The sequence below is a fragment of the Trifolium pratense genome, linkage group LG7 (genome assembly GCF_020283565.1).
Source record: "Trifolium pratense cultivar HEN17-A07 linkage group LG7, ARS_RC_1.1, whole genome shotgun sequence".
NCBI classification, from domain to species: domain Eukaryota; kingdom Viridiplantae; phylum Streptophyta; class Magnoliopsida; order Fabales; family Fabaceae; genus Trifolium; species Trifolium pratense.
The window spans coordinates 40,622,475-40,636,905 of record NC_060065.1 but is presented as its reverse complement, the minus strand read 5'-3'; the positions used below and the strand labels follow the sequence as shown (position 1 = coordinate 40,636,905).

General features: G+C 32.2%; 5 protein-coding genes across 5 annotated transcripts in view; all 5 read right to left on the bottom strand.

Moving 5' to 3' along the window:
* Window positions 1-2,604: 2,604 nt before the first annotated feature.
* LOC123896413 (tryptophan aminotransferase-related protein 1-like) lies at window positions 2,605-3,544 on the bottom strand. The gene is made up of 3 exons (XM_045946803.1): window positions 3,534-3,544; window positions 3,088-3,396; window positions 2,605-2,917 (listed from the first exon to the last, which is right to left on the bottom strand). The coding sequence occupies exons 1-3, from the start codon at window positions 3,542-3,544 to the stop codon at window positions 2,605-2,607; spliced, it is 633 nt and encodes a 210-aa protein (XP_045802759.1).
* A 111-nt stretch (window positions 3,545-3,655) lies between these two features.
* On the bottom strand, window positions 3,656-4,249 carry LOC123896412 (L-tryptophan--pyruvate aminotransferase 1-like). The gene is made up of 2 exons (XM_045946802.1): window positions 4,097-4,249; window positions 3,656-3,977 (listed from the first exon to the last, which is right to left on the bottom strand). The coding sequence occupies exons 1-2, from the start codon at window positions 4,198-4,200 to the stop codon at window positions 3,656-3,658; spliced, it is 426 nt and encodes a 141-aa protein (XP_045802758.1). The 5' UTR covers window positions 4,201-4,249.
* Window positions 4,250-6,041: 1,792 nt separating this feature from the next.
* On the bottom strand, window positions 6,042-8,079 carry LOC123898850 (L-tryptophan--pyruvate aminotransferase 1-like). The gene is made up of 5 exons (XM_045949873.1): window positions 7,927-8,079; window positions 7,501-7,807; window positions 6,918-7,201; window positions 6,443-6,747; window positions 6,042-6,229 (listed from the first exon to the last, which is right to left on the bottom strand). Exons 1-5 carry the CDS (start codon window positions 8,028-8,030, stop codon window positions 6,042-6,044), a joined length of 1,188 nt encoding a protein of 395 aa, XP_045805829.1. The 5' UTR covers window positions 8,031-8,079.
* Window positions 8,080-9,686: 1,607 nt separating this feature from the next.
* LOC123898871 (L-tryptophan--pyruvate aminotransferase 1-like) lies at window positions 9,687-11,923 on the bottom strand. Its single transcript, XM_045949893.1, has 5 exons — window positions 11,771-11,923; window positions 11,333-11,639; window positions 10,750-11,033; window positions 10,275-10,579; window positions 9,687-10,061 (listed from the first exon to the last, which is right to left on the bottom strand). Exons 1-5 carry the CDS (start codon window positions 11,872-11,874, stop codon window positions 9,874-9,876), a joined length of 1,188 nt encoding a protein of 395 aa, XP_045805849.1. The 5' UTR covers window positions 11,875-11,923; the 3' UTR covers window positions 9,687-9,873.
* Window positions 11,924-13,718: 1,795 nt separating this feature from the next.
* The window catches only part of LOC123896411 (L-tryptophan--pyruvate aminotransferase 1-like), a 39,790-nt gene continuing 39,077 nt past the window's right edge, over window positions 13,719-14,431 (bottom strand). Inside the window, exons 4-5 of the mRNA XM_045946801.1 lie at window positions 14,120-14,424; window positions 13,719-13,906 (exon numbers count right to left, since the gene is read on the bottom strand). Coding sequence (XP_045802757.1) covers window positions 13,719-13,906; window positions 14,120-14,424 — 493 coding nt within the window. The remainder of the gene's footprint in view (window positions 13,907-14,119; window positions 14,425-14,431) is intronic.

Here is a 14,431-nt window from a genome sequence, read left to right as displayed (position 1 = left end):
AAGAGGATGTGCTGATGATTGACTATCCAGAGGAAGGTGAACCCTCTGATAAAGGCAAGGCACCTTTGGTTGAAGAACAAGTGCCTTTGGTTCAAGATCAAGCTCCTATGGTTACTGATCAGTTGCAGATCTTTCAAGAAGCTCTGAGGGAGCAGCAAGAAGGTTTGGAAAGGCAAAGAGCAGCTCACCTCCACTTGGAATCCAAAGTAGATGGACTGGTTTCCAACGTGGGTTCTCTGAATGACAAATTCGACCAACTCTTAGCCTTTCTTAAGAAACCCTAGGATTCTATGCACATTTTCTTCATATTTTTATGTTTTGCTTGCTTATTTTGTCATGTTTATTTCCTTGTTTACCTTCTGAACACTTTTTCTGGTTTATCTATTTCAAGATTTTGTTTATGTTTTGCTTGATTACTTATTTTATGTTCACTAGATATTTATATTTTCTTGATAAATAAGAACATAAGAACACAAGATGCTCTTTAAAACGAAAATTTTTTATGCTCCAACAATGATTGAGTACATTGGTAACAAGAAAAAGAAAAAGACAACCTAATCCTAATCAGATGGATAAAACTCAGAAGAAATCTCTGATTTCTCCTCAGCATCATCTGATGAAATTTCTATGGGATCTGGGTTTTGCTCTTGTTCTTCTTCTTCTTGTTCTTCTTCTGGAACATAGCTAGCTAAGAACTCAACATAGTCAGCATCATCTTCATTCTCTTCAGTTTCAGAATCTGATGAGATGTTTATGATCTCAGCATCTTGTGGTATCTTGTTGTCTTCTTTATCTTTTTCATCGTTTTCGCGTTTCTCTTCGTCTTTCTTTCTCTTAAACTCTGCGATGCGTAGACTAAATCTTTTCATTATTCCCAATCTCTCTTGCTTCACTTGTTTATTCTTGTTTTTACGTGAAGCAGGCATGTTCACCTTTTTATAAACCTTTGAGCGCGTTGGTTTTCGTCTTTGATATTAATTCACCTTTGTAACAACCACTCTTCTTCTTTGACTGTCTTGGTTATATAAATTTTTTTACTTTTTGATAATGACAAAAGGGGGAGTAGTTACGCATTAATTGATAAGTTTCAAAACTGAAACCACGCCTTTTATCTCGCTTTTATCTGTTATGTTAAAAATTGTTACTTTTAAGTTGTTTTACGTAATTTAATGCGGAGACTAAGTTAGTTGAAACTAAAATAAATTTCATAAGTAAGGATAAGTTAAGAGTGCAATTTTAACTTAGTCTTATGAGACTTAGGGGGAGAGCTTGCAAACCTCTCACTCTGAAGAAAGACATGAAATTTGTTTTATTTCTAACCATCTTAATCTTATACTAAATTAAAATATCATGGATAAAACATAAAGATCAGACTTTATGAAGTATCAATCTTAGGGGGAGCTTGCAAACCTCATAAACCTAAGAGAAACATGATAAGTTAATTTAACAACAATTGTCAATTAATACTGATGTTTGTCATCATCAAAAAGGGGGAGATTGTTGGAACAAAATTGATTTAAAAATGTCTGCCCCTAAATATATATAAAGGTTTTGATGATAACAAAGTATTAATTAACAAATTGGAAGGACTAAAAATTTATTTTAAGTGCGCAGATATAAGCATCATATAAGCTCTGAGTGAAGTTCAGAGGATGTGAATTCAGAAGTTCACAAGCGCTCAGAAGATGTTGGACTTCAGAGGTTACAACGTTCAGAGGATGAAGACTTCAGAACTTCTTGTCTGTCTACAAGCTTCATCAAACTCTGAAGATCTCTTTGAAAGCTGTGAAGATTCCCTTTACTAGTCAACTCTTCTACCAATGAAGAAAAGGACCTTTCAAGTCTGATCAGTTCAGCCACCTCTATTCTGTCTGTCCTAACTTGAGAACGTGGGTTTTCAGTTTTGTTAGCTGAATAAGGAAAGTCCACTCTGCAGTAGTCAAAGTATCTGAAACTCTTTCTTAGTTTTGGATACAACCAAACTGCATCAAGACAGACTGCTTGGAGACAAAAGTTTATCAACTCCAACGGTTCCTTTTGCAACGACTCTTTTCTAGTGGTATATATACTAGAAGATTCAGCTACAACAACATATTATTATCAAGAATTGAACGTGCGCTGAACAAACTCTGAACTCTGTGTATACAAGCTCTGAACCTCTCATCAAGTGTTTTTGCACTTTAGCCAAATATTCTGTACTATCAGTATTTGCTCTCTTTAGGTTCATCTAAGAGCATTTGTATATTTTTATATACTTAACTTTTTCTTGAGGAAACTTAAGCTTGTGTGCTTAAGTGTGAAACTTAAACTTGTGTGTTTAAGTGTGAAGTCTTAAGCTTGTGTGCTTGAGCATTGTTGAGAAGTCTCTTGCTTGTGTGCTTGAGCAAGTGTAATCTTGTGTGATTATAGTGAAATCCCTTGGAAGTGCAAGGGGACTGGACTACTCTCGTTTTGTGAGAGGAACCAGTATAAATTGCTTGTGTGATCTCTCTCTCTCTTTTGTTTTTATTGTGTTATTTTTCCGCTGCTAACGTAGTTGAGTTAAGAACTTGAAAAAGATTGAACTTGGCTAAAACACAATTCAACCCCCCCCTTCTTGTGTTTTCACACCTTCAGGTATTGCTCAGATAAGTCCTTGTTGAAGTGACAATAGGAAGTTGGGTATTTGGTCAAGGTAAAAACCTTGCTTTTCTCAATAGCTGTCTTAAATTTCTCCCACCTTTCTTTCATGAGTCTTTTGCTATAATCAAAAAAGAGGTGATCAGATTCAATGGACTTTAAATTTTTGTAACCATCACAAATCACTCCAATCATCTTAGCAGCTCGAATTTGGGATTCTATTGACACGCCAATGGAGTTTAACTGTGTGAATCTTATCATCTTTTTAGCAACTTCAATGTCCTTTACAAATGCCCACCTGTGTCACAAAATAAAATAAAATAAACCTATTAGCAAAAACATTGCAATGGTAATTGCGGCTATATAGACCTTATTTTCTCCCATTTTATATCTATATTAGAGTTTGTTGCAAGATTGCAAATGCAACAACAAGCGTAACATAGAATATGGTCGATATCACAAACTCACCCGATACGCGAACCAGCATGACCGGTGCATTTGGAGAATGTGAAGACCATAACATCATGGTCAAGCTGATCAGTAATGGGAGTGTATTGCGGCCAGTAATAGGCCAAGTCATAAATGATTTTCCCTTCAACTCGAGAGTTCACTACCGGTACACGAAGAGTCCCATCAGGGTTGTTTGGGGAGGTCACAACCTCTATGTAAGGTTCATCTTTATCATACAGAGCAGCATCACCGGTCCATTGAAATAACCTTGATTGCAAGATATCAGTTGCGTCTTTGTATTCCCGCAAATTAAACACAAGCGCCGTTCTCAGTTAACCTTTCGATAAAACACTAATAAGTCATGATTTATATGTAGCATTAGATCAAGCCATTTCAAGAAGTAATTTTCGAAATTGAAAAATATAATTTAAATATTTGTTATTCATAAAAAAATTCAACGAGACTCAAAATACATATCTTTTGTATTTTCAAAGGACAAAGTGAAAAGTAGATTTGTAGGAACAAATATTTTTTTAAATGAATAAATTGTTTGTAACTAAATCTTACTCAGCTAAAATAATTGAAACTAAAGATAAATTACCGAATAATAAGGAGCAGCAGCAACAACATTGATGGGACGATGAGAGGATTCTGAAGGAGATAGTGCATATAGAAGAGCTTGGTAGAGTTGAGAAGAACCTGTCCCTAATACTAAGAACTTATCTTTTGTGACAGCATTACCGACCACATTGTGGAGCCTCAAAATTGCATCCCTCATTTGTGGCACCATATACCAACATAAGTTGTTTGTATCACCAAGGTAACTCATCCATTCGTCACCTTTGATCTCTACCGTACATTCATCTCTCACCTTCTCCCAATATGACCGGAATGCCACTGGATCACCCCTGCCAAATTTCCCCCCTTAAATAATTAACTTGTGTCTAAAAATAATAATAATAATAATAATAATGGGATACGAAAATAATATAACTTGTAAAAGGAGGTGGAAAGAAAGATAACTTACTTCTCAACATTGACAAAGGAATTGCGTGAGAAAGTAGAGAGAGGTATTGTTCTGCCATTGGAATGTGACAAAGGTGAAGAACCATTAATAGGAGAGACCACCATACTTTAATAACTTAATATGCTCTTTGTTTTGTTGATGACGATGGGTGTCTATATCTGTCACTCTTGGTTGATTTTTGTTTTTATTTAGTTGTTATGTTTGCACTCATATATATATAGCGAGAGAAAAAAAATTGTGAAAGAGATGACTAATAATATCTTCTTTATTTGTCTCCCTAATTCATTCTCCCTTTTATATAATGTGATGTGATACTTTTTTTTTGTTCTTAACATATTTAACCATTGCGATGGTTCATAAAAAAAAAACTTGACTATTTTGTGTTCTTGCCATATTTGACCATTGCGATGGTTCATAAAAAACATTGACCTTTGCGTTGCGATGAGGATGAATCAACACGCCGTCATCTAAGCTTAAAAAAACACCTAAATACATTGAATGTGTATAGTATTTTCAACGAAAAAAAATATAGTGATAATATTAGAAGAAAAAAAATTTGATAAGCAAAATGAAAATTACATTAGCAGATAATATTCCTATATATATTAACAAAATTCATTGTATATTATTAGGAACCTCCCCTCTAATCCATCGTATATGATCTATTAGCAGATAATATTATTTTATATGTTTAACAAAATACGTGGTATATGATTAGGAACATCCCCTCTAATATGTTGATCCATCTTCTTCTTTAATAAATAATTTTATTCAATTATATTAAATTAATTAAATTGTGGTCATGTAGAAGTATTTCTTAATTTATTAAGGAATTGTAAATTTCATTTAATAAATGTGTTTGGTTTTTGTAAGAATACAAATAGTAAAACATCATCAACTGTGTGTTGGTTTTCTAAAGGAACCAAAATTTTAGGATGAAATTAATAAGTTAAAAGAACCAGATATTAGAGATCGAGAGCAATATCTCATCATTATCCTCTCTTTTATACCACTGCATATGACCGTTGGTGTTGCAATCAATTAAAATTACACAGAACATTATAATAACATTGTAGCATCGTTCACTTTATTTTATAACTTATCTTGGCAACTCTAGTCGAGGCACTCTTTGGAAAACTCTTTTTTGTCCTTGCTGACTAATAATCAAAAGTTTCCGCATAATTTGGTAGAGTTGTTTGTGATAGATGGTGAATCACTTGCTATTGGGAGACATCGGTGTTTGTAGAGCTTATTTTTTGGAATAAAATTGGAAGAGTGATAAAGAAGTTAATAATGCATCAGTTGTTAGTAACATAGTGTGGCTAGATGAATCCATTATTGTTGTTACTACAAATGTGATTAGTATGATTTTGTCTATTATTTAGTGGATATATAGTATAATTATCTTAATTTTTATTAAAAAAAAAGTCCTTATGAGTTTTCTAAGTTTGTAATGAATTATTTTAATATGTTAATTTACTAATTTTCAATGTGGCCAAATGATAGAATGCCACATTATAAAAACTTTTAAGATCATTTGAGTATCATTTATGGCTAAAATAATGCATCAGCAATACTTCGAAAGCTATTAATCTTATTGATAGAAAATATTTTGGGAGAAATTTTGCTATTAAAATTGATTTCAATAATGTCATGTTATTAAAAATTCAATATTTCGTAAAATTTTGTAAAGAAAACACAAACTACGAATTTAAAACATATAAATCATTGACTAAATGAACTCAGTTGAGGCCAAAATTAAATTCTATATAAACGATTTCTATCAAAATTGAACTTATAATTAAGATCCACGACTCCTATCTATGTTGTTTAATCATCACACATCCTCTATCTTAATAGCACAAATGATGTATATTTATATATTTTGATGAAACTCAAGCTAACTAGCTAACGCTACATACGACATTTGTTGACGGTTCCAACATCATTCTCTTTTAGCATTCGACAATCTTGTACATAATTCATTGAACTCATCATCTGTACCAATCATGCTAACCCTAACATACTTTGAACTGACACCAAATCTCTCCCCTCCTCTTGTACGAATCTTCAAGTTTTCCAAATAACTCTCGCCGTCTTTTATGCCCTCCACGCACTTCAACCAAGCAAAAGCTGTATAGGAATTTTTAAAAATTTAGTGAAAAAAAAGCAACAAAAAACTGATAACTTGTGGAAATATGTAACTCATACATTTTTAATAGAAAGTGTTGTCAGGTGGCTAATATTGACATGACACCGAAACATGTAACACATTTAATTAATTCATTTTCAGATTTACTATTGGTGTCCATGTGTTTTCAGATTTCATAGGTGAAAATATATTACCTGGGTATTGCTCAGATAAGTCCTTGTTGAAGTGACAATAGGAAGTTGGGTATTTGGTCAAGGTAAAAACCTTGCTTTTCTCAATAGCTGTCTTAAATTTCTCCCACCTTTCTTTCATAAGTCTTTTGCTATAATCAAAAAAGAGGTGATCAGATTCAATGGACTTTAAATTTTTGTAACCATCACAAATCACTCCAATCATCTTAGCAGCTCGAATTTGGGATTCTCTTGACACGCCAATGGAGTTTAACTGTGTGAATCTTATCATCTTTTTAGCAACTTCAATGTCCTTTACAAATGCCCACCTGTGTCACAAAATAAAATAAAATAAACCTATTAGCAAAAACATTGCAATGGTAATTGCGGCTATATAGACCTTATTTTCTCCCATTTTATATCGATATAAGAGTTTGTTGCAAGATTGCAAATGCAACAACAAGCGTAACATAGAATATGGTCGATATCACGAACTCACCCGATACGCGAACCAGCATGACCGGTGCATTTGGAGAATGTGAAGACCATAACATCATGGTCAAGCTGATCAGTAATGGGAGTGTATTGCGGCCAGTAATAGGCCAAGTCATAAATGATTTTCCCTTCAACTCGAGAGTTCACTACCGGTACACGAAGAGTCCCATCAGGGTTGTTTGGGGAGGTCACAACCTCTATGTAAGGTTCATCTTTATCATACAGAGCAGCATCACCGGTCCATTGAAATAACCTTGATTGCAAGATATCAGTTGCGTCTTTGTATTCCTGCAAATTAAACACAAGCGCCGTTCTCAGTTAACCTTTCGATCAAACACTAATAAGTCATGATTTATATGTAGCATTAGATCAAGCCATTTCAAGAAGTAATTTTCGAAATTGAAAAATATAATTTAAATATTTGTTATTCATAAAAAAATTCAACGAGACTCAAACTACATATCTTTGGTATTTTCAAAGGACAGAGTGAAAAGTAGATTTGTAGGAACAAATATTTTTTTAAATGAATAAATTGTTTGTAACTAAATCTTACTCAGCTAAAATAATTGAAATTAAAGATAAATTACCGAATAATAAGGAGCAACAGCAACAACATTGATGGGACGATGAGAGGATTCTGAAGGAGATAGTGCATATAGAAGAGCTTGGTAGAGTTGAGAAGAACCTGTCCCTAATACTAAGAACTTATCTTTTGTGACAGCATTACCGACCACATTGTGGAGCCTCAAAATTGCATCCCTCATTTGTGGCACCATATACCAACATAAGTTGTTTGTATCACCAAGGTAACTCATCCATTCGTCACCTTTGATCTCTACCGTACATTCATCTCTCACCTTCTCCCAATATGACCGGAATGCCACTGGATCACCCCTGCCAAATTTTTCCCCTTAAATAATTAACTTGTGTCTAATAATAATAATAATAATAATAATAATGGGATACGAAAATAATATAACTTGTAAAAGGAGGTGGAAAGAAAGATAACTTACTTCTCAACATTGACAAAGGAATTGCGTGAGAAAGTAGAGAGAGGTATTGTTCTGCCATTGGAATGTGACAAAGGTGAAGAACCATTAATAGGAGAGACCACCATACTTTAATAACTTAATATGCTCTTTGTTTTGTTGATGACGATGGGTGTCTATATCTGTCACTCTTGGTTGATTTTTGTTTTTATTTAGTTGTTATGTTTGCACTCATATATATATAGCGAGAGAAAAAAAATTGTGAAAGAGATGACTAATAATATCTTCTTTATTTGTCTCCCTAATTCATTCTCCCTTTTATATAATGTGATGTGATACTTTTTTTTTGTTCTTAACATATTTAACCATTGCGATGGTTCATAAAAAAAAAACTTGACTATTTTGTGTTCTTGCCATATTTGACCATTGCGATGGTTCATAAAAAACATTGACCTTTGCGTTGCGATGAGGATGAATCAACACGCCGTCATCTAAGCTTAAAAAAACACCTAAATACATTGAATGTGTATAGTATTTTCAACGAAAAAAAATATAGTGATAATATTAGAAGAAAAAAAATTTGATAAGCAAAATGAAAATTACATTAGCAGATAATATTCCTATATATATTAACAAAATTCATTGTATATTATTAGGAACCTCCCCTCTAATCCATCGTATATGATCTATTAGCAGATAATATTATTTTATATGTTTAACAAAATACGTGGTATATGATTAGGAACATCCCCTCTAATATGTTGATCCATCTTCTTCTTTAATAAATAATTTTATTCAATTATATTAAATTAATTAAATTGTGGTCATGTAGAAGTATTTCTTAATTTATTAAGGAATTGTAAATTTCATTTAATAAATGTGTTTGGTTTTTGTAAGAATACAAATAGTAAAACATCATCAACTGTGTGTTGGTTTTCTAAAGGAACCAAAATTTTAGGATGAAATTAATAAGTTAAAAGAACCAGATATTAGAGATCGAGAGCAATATCTCATCATTATCCTCTCTTTTATACCACTGCATATGACCGTTGGTGTTGCAATCAATTAAAATTACACAGAACATTATAATAACATTGTAGCATCGTTCACTTTATTTTATAACTTATCTTGGCAACTCTAGTCGAGGCACTCTTTGGAAAACTCTTTTTTGTCCTTGCTGACTAATAATCAAAAGTTTCCGCATAATTTGGTAGAGTTGTTTGTGATAGATGGTGAATCACTTGCTATTGGGAGACATCGGTGTTTGTAGAGCTTATTTTTTGGAATAAAATTGGAAGAGTGATAAAGAAGTTAATAATGCATCAGTTGTTAGTAACATAGTGTGGCTAGATGAATCCATTATTGTTGTTACTACAAATGTGATTAGTATGATTTTGTCTATTATTTAGTGGATATATATTATAATTATCTTAATTTTTATTAAAAAAAAAAATATCTTTACGAGTTTTCTAAGTTTGTAATGAATTATTTTAATATGTTAATTTACTAATTTTCAATGTGGCCAAATGATAGAATGCCACATTATAAAAACTTTTAAGATCATTTGAGTATCATTTATGGCTAAAATAATGCATCAGCAATACTTCGAAAGCTATTAATCTTATTGATAGAAAATATTTTGGGAGAAATTTTGCTATTAAAATTGATTTCAATAATGTCATGTTATTAAAAATTCAATATTTCCTAAATTTTGTAAAGAAAACACAAACTATGAATTTAAAACATATAAATCATTGACTAAATGAACTCAGTTGAGGCCAAAATTAAATTCTATATAAACGATTTCTATCAAAATTGAACTTATAATTAAGATCCACGACTCCTATCTATGTTGTTTAATCATCACACATCCTCTATCTTAATAGCACAAATGATGTATATTTATATATTTTGATGAAACTCATGCTAACTAGCTAACGATACATACGACATTTTTTGAAGGTTCCAACATCATTCTCTTTTAGCATTTGACAATCTTGTACATAATTCATGGAACTCATCATCTGTTCCGATCATGCTAACCCTATCATACTTTGAACTGACACCAAATCTCTCCCCTCCTCTTGTACGAATCTTCAAGTTTTCCAAATAACTCTCGCCGTCTTTTATGCCCTCCACGCACTTCAACCAAGCAAAAGCTGTATAGGAATTTTTTAAAATTTAGTGAAAAAAAAGCAACAAAAAACTGATAACTTGTGGAAATATGTAACTCATACATTTTTAATAGAAAGTGTTGTCAGGTGGCTAATATTGACATGACACCGAAACATGTAACACATTTAATTAATTCATTTTCAGATTTACTATTGGTGTCCATGTGTTTTCAGATTTCATAAGTGAAAATATATTACCTGGGTATTGCTCAGATAAGTCCTTGTTGAAGTGACAATAGGAAGTTGGGTATTTGGTCAAGGTAAAAACCTTGCTTTTCTCAATAGCTGTCTTAAATTTCTCCCACCTTTCTTTCATGAGTCTTTTGCTATAATCAAAAAAGAGGTGATCAGATTCAATGGACTTTAAATTTTTGTAACCATCACAAATCACTCCAATCATCTTAGCAGCTCGAATTTGGGATTCTCTTGACACGCCAATGGAGTTTAACTGTGTGAATCTTATCATCTTTTTAGCAACTTCAATGTCCTTTACAAATGCCCACCTGTGTCACAAAATAAAATAAAATAAACCTATTAGCAAAAACATTGCAATGGTAATTGCGGCTATATAGACCTTATTTTCTCTCATTTTATATCTATATAAGAGTTTGTTGCAAGATTGCAAATGCAACAACAAGCGTAACATAGAATATGGTCGATATCACGAACTCACCCGATACGCGAACCAACATGACCGGTGCATTTGGAGAATGTGAAGACCATAACATAATGGTCAAGCTGATCAGTAATGGGAGTGTATTGCGGCCAGTAATAGGCCAAGTCATAAATGATTTTCCCTTCAACTCGAGAGTTCACTACCGGTACACGAAGAGTCCCATCAGGGTTGTTTGGGGAGGTCACAACCTCTATGTAAGGTTCATCTTTATCATACAGAGCAGCATCACCGGTCCATTGAAATAACCTTGATTGCAAGATATCAGTTGCGTCTTTGTATTCCTGCAAATTAAACACAAGCGCCGTTCTCAGTTAACCTTTCGATCAAACACTAATAAGTCATGATTTATATGTAGCATTAGATCAAGCCATTTCAAGAAGTAATTTTCGAAATTGAAAAATATAATTTAAATATTTGTTATTCATAAAAAAATTCAACGAGACTCAAACTACATATCTTTTGTATTTTCAAAGGACAAAGTGAAAAGTAGATTTGTAGGAACAAATATTTTTTTAAATGAATAAATTGTTTGTAACTAAATCTTACTCAGCTAAAATAATTGAAACTAAAGATAAATTACCGAATAATAAGGAGCAGCAGCAACAACATTGATGGGACGATGAGAGGATTCTGAAGGAGATAGTGCATATAGAAGAGCTTGGTAGAGTTGAGAAGAACCTGTCCCTAATACTAAGAACTTATCTTTTGTGACAGCATTACCGACCACATTGTGGAGCCTCAAAATTGCATCCCTCATTTGTGGCACCATATACCAACATAAGTTGTTTGTATCACCAAGGTAACTCATCCATTCGTCACCTTTGATCTCTACCGTACATTCATCTCTCACCTTCTCCCAATATGACCGGAATGCCACTGGATCACCCCTGCCAAATTTCCCCCCTTAAATAATTAACTTGTGTCTAAAAATAATAATAATAATAATAATAATAATAATAATAATGGGATACGAAAATAATATAACTTGTAAAAGGAGGTGGAAAGAAAGATAACTTACTTCTCAACATTGACAAAGGAATTGCGTGAGAAAGTAGAGAGAGGTATTGTTCTGCCATTGGAATGTGACAAAGGTGAAGAACCATTAATAGGAGAGACCACCATACTTTAATAACTTAATATGCTCTTTGTTTTGTTGATGACGATGGGTGTCTATATCTGTCACTCTTGGTTGATTTTTGTTTTTATTTAGTTGTTATGTTTGCACTCATATATATATAGCGAGAGAAAAAAAATTGTGAAAGAGATGACTAATAATATCTTCTTTATTTGTCTCCCTAATTCATTCTCCCTTTTATATAATGTGATGTGATACATTTTTTTTGTTCTTAACATATTTAACCATTGCGATGGTTCATAAAAAAAAACTTGACTATTTTGTGTTCTTGCCATATTTGACCATTGCGATGGTTCATAAAAAACATTGACCTTTGCGTTGCGATGAGGATGAATCAACACGCCGTCATCTAAGCTTAAAAAAACACCTAAATACATTGAATGTGTATAGTATTTTCAACGAAAAAAAATATAGTGATAATATTAGAAAAAAAAAAATTTGATAAGCAAAATGAAAATTACATTAGCAGATAATATTCCTATATATATTAACAAAATTCATTGTATATTATTAGGAACCTCCCCTCTAATCCATCGTATATGATCCATTAGCAGATAATATTATTTTATATGTTTAACAAAATACGTGGTATATGATTAGGAACATCCCCTCTAATATGTTGATCCATCTTCTTCTTTAATAAATAATTTTATTCAATTATATTAAATTAATTAAATTGTGGTCATGTAGAAGTATTTCTTAATTTATTAAGGAATTGTAAATTTCATTTAATAAATGTGTTTGGTTTTTGTAAGAATACAAATAGTAAAACATCATCAACTGTGTGTTGGTTTTCTAAAGGAACCAAAATTTTAGGATGAAATTAATAAGTTAAAAGAACCAGATATTAGAGATCGAGAGCAATATCTCATCATTATCCCCTCTTTTATACCACTGCATATGACCGTTGGTGTTGCAATCAATTAAAATTACACAGAACATTATAATAACATTGTAGCAGCGTTCACTTTAATTTATAACTTATCTTGGCAACTCTAGTCGAGGCACTCTTTGGAAAACTCTTTTTTGTCCTTGCTGACTAATAATCAAAATTTTCTGCATAATTTGGTAAAGTTGTTTGTGATAGATGGTGAATCACTTGCTATTGGGAGACATCGGTGATTGTAGAGCTTATTTTTTGGAATAAAATTGGAAGAGTGATAATGAAATTAATAATGCATCAGTTGTTAGTAACATAGTGCGGCTAGATGAATCCATTATTGTTGTTACTACAAATGTGATTAGTATGATTTTGTCTGTTATTTAGTGGATATATAGTATAATTATCTTAATTTTTATTAAAAAAAAAAAGTCTTTACGAGTTTTCTAAGTTTGTAATGAATTATTTTAATATGTAAATTTACTAATTTTCAATGTGGCCAAATGATAGAATGCCACATTATAAAAACTTTTAAGATCATTTGAGTATCATTTATGGCTAAAATAATGCATCAGCAATACTTCGAAAGCTATTAATCTTATTGATAGAAAATATTTTGGGAGAAATTTTGCTATTAAAATTGATTTCAATAATGTCATGTTATTAAAAATTCAATATTTCGTAAAATTTTGTAAAGAAAACACAAACTACGAATTTAAAACATATAAATCACTGACTAAATGAACTCAGTTGAGGCCAAAATTAAATTCTATCTAAACGACTTCTATCAAAATTGAACTTATAATTAAGATCCACGACTCCTATCTATGTTGTTTAATCATCACACATCCTCTATCTTAATAGCACAAATGATGTATATTTATATATTTTGATGAAACTCAAGCTAACTAGCTATAACGCTACATACGACATTTGTTGACGGTTCCAACATCATTCTCTTTTAGCATTCGACAATCTTGTACATAATTCATTGAACTCATCATCTGTACCAATCATGCTAACCCTAACATACTTTGAACTGACACCAAATCTCTCCCCTCCTCTTGTACGAATCTTCAAGTTTTCCAAATAACTCTCGCCGTCTTTTATGCCCTCCACACACTTCAACCAAGCAAAAGCTGTATAGGAATTTTTAAAAATTTAGTGAAAAAAAAGCAACAAAAAACTGATAACTTGTGGAAATATGTAACTCATACATTTTTAATAGAAAGTGTTGTCAGGTGGCTAATATTGACATGACACCGAAACATGTAACACATTTAATTAATTCATTTTCAGATTTACTATTGGTGTCCATGTGTTTTCAGATTTCATAGGTGAAAATATATTACCTGGGTATTGCTCAGATAAGTCCTTGTTGAAGTGACAATAGGAAGTTGGGTATTTGGTCAAGGTAAAAACCTTGCTTTTCTCAATAGCTGTCTTAAATTTCTCCCACCTTTCTTTCATAAGTCTTTTGCTATAATCAAAAAAGAGGTGATCAGATTCAATGGACTTTAAATTTTTGTAACCATCACAAATCACTCCAATCATCTTAGCAGCTCGAATTTGGGATTCTCTTGACACGCCAATGGAGTTTAACTGTGTGAATCTTATCATCTTTTTAGCAACTTCAATGTCCTTTACAAATGCCCACCTGTGTC

Bases quoted from the DNA above. Each gene is read 5' to 3' on its own strand.
- LOC123896413 (XM_045946803.1), bottom strand. The intron at 2,918-3,087 runs GTGAGTTTGTGA...TTTGTGACACAG, and splicing joins CATGCTGGTTCGCGTATCGG to GTGGGCATTTGTAAAGGACA.
- LOC123898850 (XM_045949873.1), bottom strand. From the start codon at position 8,030: ATGGTGGTCTCTCCTATTAATGGTTCTTCACCTTTGTCACATTCCAAT. The intron at 6,748-6,917 runs GTGAGTTCGTGA...TTTGTGACACAG, and splicing joins CATGCTGGTTCGCGTATCGG to GTGGGCATTTGTAAAGGACA. The intron at 6,230-6,442 runs GTAATATATTTT...ATTCCTATACAG, and splicing joins CTTATCTGAGCAATACCCAG to CTTTTGCTTGGTTGAAGTGC.
- LOC123896412 (XM_045946802.1), bottom strand. From the start codon at position 4,200: ATGGTGGTCTCTCCTATTAATGGTTCTTCACCTTTGTCACATTCCAAT. The intron at 3,978-4,096 runs GTAAGTTATCTT...GAAATTTGGCAG, and splicing joins TCCTTTGTCAATGTTGAGAA to GGGTGATCCAGTGGCATTCC.
- LOC123898871 (XM_045949893.1), bottom strand. From the start codon at position 11,874: ATGGTGGTCTCTCCTATTAATGGTTCTTCACCTTTGTCACATTCCAAT. The intron at 10,580-10,749 runs GTGAGTTCGTGA...TTTGTGACACAG, and splicing joins CATGTTGGTTCGCGTATCGG to GTGGGCATTTGTAAAGGACA. The intron at 10,062-10,274 runs GTAATATATTTT...ATTCCTATACAG, and splicing joins CTTATCTGAGCAATACCCAG to CTTTTGCTTGGTTGAAGTGC.